Consider the following 10,820-nt stretch of genomic DNA (forward strand, 5'->3'; position numbering starts at 1 on the left):
CGCAACAGTATTTCATCTTTACATCAAGCAAGCAAAGCTGTTCTTTCTTTCCCAAAAGCCCGTTTGACAATTCGAAACAGAACTTTCACGAGTGTAGTCCATCCAGCCAGCAGCCATAAAGGGAAATTTTTGAATGATGATGCTTGAATGTTATTCCCCGTTTCAACGGTCGAAAAACTTTTGGCTCTCAGCGACCACACTACTACACTATGGTGGCCCACTCAGTGTGTATCCACTTGGTTGTGTGTAATTTCCCTTCACCGGCGAGGGCTCTTCAGTAAATTCGTGCGCATTCAAAAAATCCTCTTCCACTTCAAATTCAGACAAAGTCAGCTGAAAGCTTCGATCGAGTGCACCTCTCCCCCCCTCCCTCTCTCTCTCTCTCTCTCTCTCTCTCTCTCTCTCTCTCTCTCTCTCTCTCTCTGGCTGTAGAATGAAGAGCTCCAGAAGGAATCATGAGGAAGGTCTCCTACGTGAGATCACTAACCCTCTCCAGAACTCCAAATCCATGGAAGCAGGACCCCTGTCCAGCGTCGGGAAGGCGATAACCAAGAATCCGAGCAAACAGAGCAAGAATTCCCCGATAACCAAGAATCCGGGCAAAAAAAGCAAGAATTCCCATAAATCTGGCAGGGAAAATGTTCCACCATCGGATTTGAATGTACCTCCCAGTGCGGCCGTATTGCCTTCTCCCATGGAAACTATCCAGGAATGCGATCCGAGAAACAAACCTGCGATTTCGGCTACACCGGACGTTCAGGTACCGTAACCCCAGAATGCCTGCCACTCGAATACTGGAATATTCTGTCAGTGACATTCGATTTTTTTTTTTTGAAGGTCGCGGTCCGGATTCGGCCGTTAAATGACCACGAGGAATCAGGTGGTCGAGCTGTGAGAAAAGTTTCTTCAGATTCACTTTGTATTGGTGACAAAACCCTCGTATTTGACTCTGTTTTTGACTCGGATGCGACCCAGGTTTGTTGGTTGCCTTTGAACAGACCTGCAGATGAAGTTAGTTTGTTCTACTTTTCCATTTTTTCATGAGGAGATTCATTAGGCTTCTTTTCCAGGAAGATGTTTTCCGTCAAGTTGGTGCTCCGCTGGTGAAAAACAGCTTGGCTGGGTTCAACACGACTTTGCTGCTTTATGGGCAGGTACTTAAACTCTTTAACTCCCAACCATGCTGGAAGTCCTCTCCTGCAACTGAGTTTTCCCTTTCAATTGATTTTATTAGACAGGGAGCGGGAAGACATACACCATATGGGGTCCACAGTCTGCAATTATTTGCGACAGCGTTGTCAATAATCTCCATCGTGGCATTGCTCCCCGTTTCTTTGAGATGCTCTTTTCGGAGATTCAGAAGGTAATACTTTTGCTTACTTTTTTTTTTTCTGACGTTTTGGTTCGGACAAGAAAAGAAGGAATCAGGTGGAATTATTATTTTGTCTTGTCGTTTTACTCTATCAGGAGAAGGAAAATTGTGGGGATAAACAACTGAGTTATCAATGCCGCTGTTCATTTCTTGAGGTAAGGTCGTCGTCGTGTGGCATTTTCCCTCATGCGGATACATCTCATACAAAAATGGCCTTTCAGGTTTACAATGAACAGATTACTGATCTGCTGGATCCAACTAAGAGAAACCTACAGGTACAGATTTTGTTTTTGCTTGTGAACAAGCCAGCTTCTAGTACAGGGAATTTTGTTTGGATGCTTCATTCTTTTAGTGATTTACTTGTTTCATACTGGGGTTTCCTTCTATCGCCAGTTCAAGGAAGATGTGAAAAATGGAGTCTACGTTGAGAACCTTACTGAAGATTCTGTCATGAACATGGATGATGTAAACAATATTTTGATCAAGGTACCTTCTTTGTGTTTTGACCTTTTTGGAGGTTGAGCTCTATCTAAGCAATTGCTTGTGTATCTAGTTTCAGTTTCTGGAAGAGGTGCGCAGGAATTTTGCAATTGGTTATATATTTAGAGGAATTTCCTTCATTTTCTGAGCTTGATGTAAAGTTGTAAACTCCATTGTTATCATAACAATTACACTCGCTCATTTGGTTAGAGGCTCTGCATAAATGAGCTGATGCAAAACATAGCTGTTCGGGTGAGGTCAACCCATATAGGCTCAATAAAGTATACTACAGAATTAATGATATATATGCAGGCATTTATCTCATCATATACTATGTGTACTCCATATATGCATATCATATTATCTATTATACTACACACTAGTGCACATGCCCACATTGTGCTATATGTGGCTGATATAATAATGCACTGTGCATTCACATACTAGAAAATACTTCAAAAATAATCTAAAGAATAGGCCAGCTTGCTTTTCAACTTATCTGTCAGCTCTGTTTGATGAAGGTGGACATGTTATTCTGATGAAAGTCATGAAACAATAACGCTTAAATTTTTTAAAGGCCAGCTTGATGCTGTAAACTGTGAAGTGTGTAAATTAATGTGCATCAGTCAGAAAAAAAAGCACAAAAAGACATGAAAGCTGAAAAATGGAAAAATATTTCCTATGGAAAAGCATGAATTGCATAGACATAAGTTACATAAAAGCATTGTCACAAATATCGTTTACGGGTGTAACACAGTGAGGTTTTTCTTGTTATAATCTATGTCACATGGACGCGGTTAAAGATGCCGCGTACCCGTGTCGACTCGCCGACACGGGACTCGGCTAGGACACGGCAAAAAATAAAAAATAAAAATTTAATATTTTTTTTTCATTTTATCAATTTTTTGTGATGCATCCAATTATTTCCATGAACAATCCTTTCAAATATTCAGTACTTTTGTGATAAAACACATTTTCTCACAAGATTGTAAGAGTGAACTATTAATTTAATGTTTTTTTTAATCTTATCATTTTTTAGAATATTTAATGTAGCCGTGTCCGTGTATCCAAAAATTTTGAAAATTGCCGTATCCGCACCCGTATCCCCGTATCCGCACCCGTATCGCATCCGCACCCGTGTGACATAGGTTATAATACAGCAAATTATTTTTTTAGGAAAGTTTGAACAAATTTTAAAAAAGTTAAAAAATAAAATAAAATGTGAAAATAAAAATTTAGTAACTAAAAAAATGTAAAAACAGTGAAAAAACTGGAAAAGACAAAACATGAAAAATGAAAAAGTGAAAAAACATGTCTTTCTTGTTTTTTCCGTTTTGGATATTTTTTGTCAAAAAGTAATGTGCTTTTTCCCATTGTTTTGGATGACTTGTTTTAACTGATTTCTCATGTTTTTTTTTTTTTGAAAAAAACATGTCTTCTGTGACACTACATAAAAGTTAAAAGTGACCAACATGAAATGCATTGCTGACCATACATAGTAATCAAAGTGTGTCTTCTTTAAATCAACTTACTTGAAGTCCCTAATACATATTTAAGTTATTTTAATCATGTATGATTTATTATATTAATGTGCAAGTGCATCAATTTTTTTTTTTGGGGGCAAGAAATGCCATAGATATTGTGGCACTTTTGAAAATATCCGTGATATTTTAAAAAATGTGAAAATATACTTATCACATTTCTTCATGATTTTTTCATTTTTCTGTTTCTTAATTTTAATATCATCATGGATTCAAATTCAAACTTCAACTAAATTATTTTTCATCATTTTTATCATCATTAAACATTCTTTTTCACTTTTATCTAGTTTTACCCAATGTTTTAAAGCCTGGTGTGGTGACTCAGGACTCGACTCGTTCATTTTAGGACCACGACTTGGTGGGTCAACTCAGCGACACAGGCTGAGTTTTGTTAACTGTTGCTTTTAAAAGAAAAACTATATAACTTGTCATTTAACATAAAAGGTTGTAACACGATTTTTTATACCATCAAGTAATAGCTAAATTATATATATTTTTTTTTTTACAACAAGAAATTGGACAATTAAACCACTTCTTCCACTCAAAAGGTGGTGGCAAGAATCAATATATCAATGAAAAGCAAGTCAATTGGGACAGTAGATGGCACAAATTTAGCTATTAAAAATGGTGCTCCAGCACTTGCATCCTGCCCACGCCTGCACCTGCATCAGCACTTTGCATCACACTCATCTGACATAGATGTATTCCATGAATGGAACAAGATAAAGTTTATAACCATATGAGAAAAGTGAGTGCTTGTAAGTAAATAATAAGAGCTCTCTCGTAGATTGTTGACGGCTGCAGCTACAGTGTGCAAGCAAACATGGGGTTTTTGTCCTTTAAGTTTCTAATTGACTTACAGAGAAAGTATGCATCTTTAAATAGGTTATGCAAAAAAAATTCATGTTTCTTTTTATACTTTCTCGATGCTTGTCAATCCAATTATGCTGTTTTATTTCATAGGGGCTTTCAAATAGGAGAGTTGGTGCAACAAGTATGAATTCCAAGAGCTCACGTTCTCACATAATTCTCACCTGTTTGATCGAGTCGTGGTGTAAGGTATGCTTCAAATTTTGCAGAAAAATTCCTCTTCACAACCTTGTTGTGGAAATATACAAGCTATGCCGGATGGACTCTTCAAAAAGAGTGCAGCACCCGGGTCGACACGACGTGGGTGCGGTTCCGATTTGCATCCTAACCGCACCCTATGCTTATCCCTTCAAAAAGTTCTTTTTTTTCTTTTCTTTTTCTTATCTCTCTGCCTCCCTTTCTTTATTTACAGTAATAAAAGTAAAAAAGTTATTAGTGCATATTTGGAGGTAACTATGTAGATTAACTTTAATTTTGGGCACTGACAGTTCTTTCTTTACTACACTAACAATTACTTCTCTATTATTTTTGGCAATTCAATGATACACAGGAAACAACATCAACATGGTTTAGTAGTTCAAAGTGCAGCAGGATATGCTTCATTGATCTTGCTGGATCAGAAAAGCAAAAACTTGTTGATGCCGGTCACCAATTTATGATGGAATACAAAAATGTGAAGCAGTCTCTTTCATACCTTGGGTATTAATAAGGATGCCTTCGTCTCACATTGCTTTTTTGAACAGCCGTCTGTTTGTATTCTCCAGATACCTGCTAGAATAATTGCATGTTATAGTACGTACTATCATTGCAAATCCTGTTCTTGGGTTTTTATCAGTGAGATTTTTCTCAGTTTTTAATGAAGAAAGCTTTTTCTTTAAAGATCTTGAAAATCCAGGAAATTAAAAAAAAATACAAGAAATAGTTAAAGAAATACAAAAATTTGGATCTTCTATTTTTCTCTTACAAAAATATTGAAGAGAATTCAAAACAATTATCCAAATGTCAAAGAAACCTCAAAAAATTGAAATATATTAAGAATTTCTTTTCCCTGCAAATCCATGAAAAATCTGATATTCTATTTTCATCTTTTTCCAAAACATCACCATTTTCCAAGTTTTCTTGTTTTCCTTTATTTCTTGTTTTTTTCACATTCTTTTGAAAACTGCGAAAACTTGTGACAATGGTATGTTCTTACCTTGATTGTTTGGCTGTTTATGATTTTAAAAAATAGAAGGTCATCTGTACATATTGACAACAAATAGTAATTTTGTTGTCAATAGAAATGATGTAACACTTCTTCTTTTCTAACCTGTTCTTTGTGTAGTGTATATATTTGTATCCTTCCTTGGCATTTTTCTGGGGCATGAACTGCAATATTTCTATAATAGTTGTTGTTAGATGGAACTGATCATGAGGATGAATGTTTCCCAAGGCATCTAAATGACATAATATCAACCTCGGTCAGTGACTTTTTTCTATTTTGATGGATACTGCCTGCATAGTCAAAAGCTCTGGGAGTAAACCACAAAAAATGGTTAGTGAGAGTCTAGATGCACCCCGGACTGAAGCTGGTTGGCCCTAGTTGGTATGAAAAAAGAAAAAACAATGAACAACAAAGGAGTGAACAGAGGAAAATAATGAAGAATAATAACAAGACGATTGGGTAGGCAGGAGAAAAAAAAAGGTGGATATGGTCATTTCAAAAATTCTCCAGCGGGACCAGCACATTAATAGATGGAAAAAATTGAAAAAATCTATTTCAGGGGGAAATAATGGCGCTCTTGGTTGCTTGCCAGGACATCCAAGGTACTGACAGTTTCAGTGGACCCTTCTTATCTAACATAGAGAAATGAACAGGAATATTTTGAATCTTCATTTTGTCATGCTCTACTTTCTTTCTGAGTCGATTGTTTCAGAATCTAGTCCCTGTTCTATTGTCTAAACTGCATTCGTCTTTTACTAATAGCTTTTCACTTTAAATTAACAGGAATGTGGTCAAAATTGTTGCTGATGGGTCTCAATCAGGAAATTCACAACATATCCCATATAGATGTTCTTCTTTGACATATTTATTGCGGGATTCAATTGGTGGAAATACAAAGCTTACAGTCTTATGCACTATTTCTCCAGCACAAAGGTCAGGCTAGCATAAGCATGAATATAAACTTGCATGTCTTTTACCCTCATGATCTAATGGAAGTTTCCCTACTTCATTGCAGATACTGTGCTGATACATCCAGCACCTTGCGTTTTGGGAAACGAGCTAGAGCCATACATAACAAGGCTACTGTTAATGAAATTACTGAGGATGATGTCAGTAATTTGAGTGATCAGATCCGTCAATTAAAAGTACATCATCTTTCTTTTATTGCTTAATGTCATACTTCTGTGTGAATTATGCAACTGTTTAGATTTGTAATTGGGGTTCTTTGAATACAGGAAGAGCTGATAAGGGTGAAGTCCAGTACAAACAGCTATGATGGCAATAGTTGCAAAAATCTCAGAGCATGGAACACCCGCGAAAGCTTGAATAGGTTGAGATTGAGTCTTAACCACTCAATCATGCTATCTCAGATAGATGCTTTCCAGGATGAAGAAGAAGCTCCCGAACGGAATCTTCCCGAAGAGAATCTAGCTGAAATTTTCAACCATTTGCAAAAGTTGTGCTCTTCCTCTGAAGAAAATTTATATGACACGGTTTCTTCCTCTGATCAAACTGGAAATAGGTTTTTTCCCTCCAAAGATAGCTTTGCTGATGGTATGAAACTGAAGAGCATGATGGATAGTGATACAGATCTTAGGAAGCTCAAAGTTCAGCAATCATGTCCGGCCCAAAGTTGCCCAAACCAAACAATAAATGATTACATACATGAAGGAAATGACTGTTCTAACAAGGATTTGAGCTATAACATTGAGGAGTCTGTTGAAAATGCTGGGGTTCCTGATCCTTTTATTACTCAAAAGGAAGATATCACAAAAACTGTAGAAAAGTTGGCACCTCACAAAGCCTTTGATATTTGTGGATCCAGTACTACGCTTCAGGTCAGTCCATGCACACCATCCAACATCCTTCAGGGACCAACTGAATCTACTTCTCCGAGAATCACAGATCATAAACAGAAGGGCTTGAGTAGCCAAAGTCTTTTAAGCCATAATTATTGCTCAACTGAGACTGCTTCTCCTAGGCCAAAGGTTCCAAAAGTGCATGAATCGCATTCCAAGCAAGAAACTTGTGGCCTTAGTGCATCCAGTCGGTCAAGCAAAAAGGTATTGTCTTCAACTGAACATCTGGCTGCCAGTCTCCAACGTGGTATGGAAATATTTGATAATCATCGACAAGATTCTAGTACGAGGAAACCATCATCCTTTTCCTTCGTGGATTTGAGCCAGAAACCCTTTGAAGAAACAAATAGAGTTAATGCGGAGGTGCAAACATCCTCAAACTCAACCAGGACTCCCATTTTGTTCATGTGCATGGCTTGCAAGAAGGTGAACAAGGTGATGTTGGAGCCACAAAAATGTGTTGACTTTGAGAATGGGTCCAGTTCAGAGGTCACCATAAACTCATGTGAAATGGAAGCATCAGAAAGCCAGGTAGTTTTAGAAGCTGTAGTTTTCTACAGCATGTCATAGTTGATTGATCTTCTGTTTGTTTTTCTCATATGTTTCAACTTTTTATAATTGTTATTCCTTTTTTTTTTTTTTTTCGAGTCAGGTAATAGGACCTTTAGCAAATGTCTTGGACAAGGAAAATCTTCTGGCAGATGCCTCATCAGACCAAGCTGCTATAAACAAACAGCTGAATCTCTTGGTAAGTAAATATTTTCAATTTTCTGTGACATGATTCTTTTCATGGAAAAGCACAGTGGGATTTTATGACAATATAACTTCGAATCTTCAGGTCCAGCAGTATCAACAAGAGTGTGCACAAAATTTACAACTCATCAATAGTCAGAAGGATGAAATTGTACGCCTTGAGGGTCTCCTAAATGCTAATCTAATATCTAATGAAGTATCTGAAGCTAGAAGATGTTATCCACTGGCAGAATATGAATGCCAGGTAAGTTTTGAGTTCTCTATATCCATTTAGTAATATTTCATTACTGTAGCATAAATGCATTTACGCAATTCTTGCAGAACTTAAATGGCAATCATAATGGCAATGATCAGCTGGTGAGAAAAGCAAACAGTGACCTAGAAAAACTGAAAATGGAGTTTGATTCCAAATATATAGCTTCTTGTGGTTTGACAGAGAAGGAAGCTCTTCTTTGGGAGATAGAAGATTTGAGGAATCAGTTGCAATCATACATGGAGGGTAGAAAAACTTCTCAGAAAGAGACCCCTTCATTGTTTCAATCAGCTCACTTGAGAAAAAGCATTTGTGTGGAACCAACAACTGATGCATCTTCAACAAAAGATGACACCTTTGAGCTTGAAAGGCAGAGGTGGATGGAAGCCGAAAGTCAATGGATTTTGTTGACTGAAGGTTTGAGGGTTGATATGGAAAGCAGCAGGAGTCTTGCAGAAAGAAAAGAGCTAGAACTCAACCTAGAAAAGAAATGTTCAAACGAGTTGAATGATGCATTGCAAAGGGCAATTCAAGGACATGCCAGAATTATTGAACAGTATGCTGATCTCCAAGACAACTATATAACATTGCTTTCACGTCATAGAAAAATTATGGAGGGTATAGAAGAGATGAAGCGTGTAGCTTCCAAAGCTGGTAAAAGAGGTGCTGGATCAATTCTTGCTGAATCCCTTGCTGCAGAACTGTCAGTTCTGAGATTCGAGAAGGATAGAGAAAAAGACCATCTTAAAAAGGAAAATAGGAGGCTGAACATTCAGCTCAAGGATACTGCAGAAGCTGTACAAGCAGCTGGAGAACTTCTTGTCAGACTAAAACATGCAGAAGCGGCTGCCATTAATGCAGAGGTTAGTAACATTGTTTATAGCATTTTTAAATTATTACTTTTAGGTTTTTTTCTCTGATTCCTCCCTACTTTACTTGCACATATATTCCCATGTTAGTGTATACCAACTTCCTTCTTACTTTCTTCGCTTGCCATATTGATTCCCAAGTTTGCTTCTTATGAACAAATGACATAACCTCTAAATAGGAAAGAGGAAAAGGGCCTCAAATGGAAAAATAGGAATCTAGATAACCAAAATATGCTTTAAAATTTACTGTCAATCTGTCATTAACTAGTATGGGTAACAAAAGTGTAGATTTGCCTGGATAATGTACTATGTTAGAGATCAGTTTGTCAACTTCCCACATGCCTGCCATGAATTTAGAAATTGTGTACAGCTGTGGGTGTGTTACCATGCAGTTACATGGTAACAGACTCTTGGTCTCATGTCAAAGGTCAAGTTATTTGAAATGGTATGTTGTAAGAGTATAATTAATATACATCAGGAAAGTATAATTGCAATATTTTATAGAAAAACTTATGTTGGCATATTCTTATTATGTAGGAGAGATGCGAAAATTTTAAAGAAGAAGTTGAACATATGAAGCACAAAATGGAAAAACTGGAGAAAAAACATGTGAAAGAGCTCGATCTACTCAAAGCCCATCTTGCGAATAGCCGTCTTCCAGAGTCGGCTTTGGAGCCTCTTTTCCAGCAGCAGGCAGATAGTAGTTCAATTTTGCATGGCCAACATGAGGGATGGGGACAAGATTTTGCTCCATATTACCATGAGAGAGGTGGAATATTTTCTAGTACTAGTAACCAAATGCTTTCACAAAGCAATACCCGGAACACAATTTGGGAGAAATGGAATGAGAGTGCAGCATAATCTTGAAATTGCTGCTTGAGTTTGGCCTACTTATCAGCTGATTAGGTGACAAATTTATCACCTCGTTATGTATTTGTCTTGGCAGTTTGGCTTATCAATATGTAAAATGTGTATTGCACACTTATTTGAAAATGCATTTATTGGAATTGGCATGCTCTTGGGTTTTCAAACACGTAAATGCCTTCAATGTAGTTGGCTTGCTCCTGGTTTCCAAATAAAAGGTTATGATCTCAAAATTCATGTGATTGCCTTTGGAAAAGTATACTTAGAAAAATACTTTTAGCACCTTCATTTCAGCTCAAGCTTTAGTCAGGCCGGTTCAAGCCTTGAGCTCAAATTAGAGCTGGGCACACGATGAACAAAGCCAAGTTTAAATTCGGCTCAACTGGCAGTATTTTAAGTGCACAAAATTAAAATGAAAACAAGAAATTTAATAAGATTTTTACTTAAAAGGTCCCTTTTGACTTGGGAGAAATATTTATGTTGGAGACACATGGCAGAATCAAATGCAAGAAAAGGAATTTCCAAAACTATTTACACTCAATTCCTAAAACCTATTTTTTCTAAGTCTACTTCGGAAAAGGATGTAAACCATTAGGATTCGATCAAATCTGCTCCTCAGAAAATTTGATTTAGTTAAATTCTAGACAATCAAATTCACGCTGACTGTTTTTAAAATTCGAGTTTGGATCTAACATTAACAAAATTAAGATTTCATTTTTATGTGTGATTGCACCAGATCATTACCTAATCCTAGT

At 36.9% G+C, this 10,820-nt stretch overlaps 1 protein-coding gene across 1 annotated transcript; it reads left to right on the forward strand.

Moving 5' to 3' along the window:
• The first annotated feature begins 361 nt into the window (after window positions 1-361).
• Window positions 362-10,232, forward strand: LOC116259387 (kinesin-like protein KIN-12F). Its single transcript, XM_031637181.2, has 16 exons — window positions 362-760; window positions 838-975; window positions 1,071-1,154; window positions 1,235-1,363; window positions 1,468-1,527; window positions 1,594-1,647; window positions 1,766-1,858; window positions 4,357-4,452; window positions 4,814-4,962; window positions 6,251-6,400; window positions 6,483-6,612; window positions 6,703-7,857; window positions 7,979-8,074; window positions 8,165-8,323; window positions 8,401-9,195; window positions 9,739-10,232. Exons 1-16 carry the CDS (start codon window positions 434-436, stop codon window positions 10,060-10,062), a joined length of 3,939 nt encoding a protein of 1,312 aa, XP_031493041.1. The 5' UTR covers window positions 362-433; the 3' UTR covers window positions 10,063-10,232.
• Window positions 10,233-10,820: the final 588 nt, after the last annotated feature.

Source organism: Nymphaea colorata, chromosome 8 (assembly GCF_008831285.2).
Source record: "Nymphaea colorata isolate Beijing-Zhang1983 chromosome 8, ASM883128v2, whole genome shotgun sequence".
In the NCBI taxonomy this organism is placed as follows: Eukaryota; Viridiplantae; Streptophyta; class Magnoliopsida; order Nymphaeales; family Nymphaeaceae; genus Nymphaea; species Nymphaea colorata.

Excerpts from the sequence above, each read along its gene's own strand:
- LOC116259387 (XM_031637181.2), top strand. The coding sequence starts at position 434 with ATGAAGAGCTCCAGAAGGAATCATGAGGAAGGTCTCCTACGTGAGATC. Across the intron at positions 1,528-1,593 it reads GCCGCTGTTCATTTCTTGAG|GTTTACAATGAACAGATTAC; the intron begins GTAAGGTCGTCG and ends ATGGCCTTTCAG. Across the intron at positions 7,858-7,978 it reads TGGAAGCATCAGAAAGCCAG|GTAATAGGACCTTTAGCAAA; the intron begins GTAGTTTTAGAA and ends TTTTCGAGTCAG.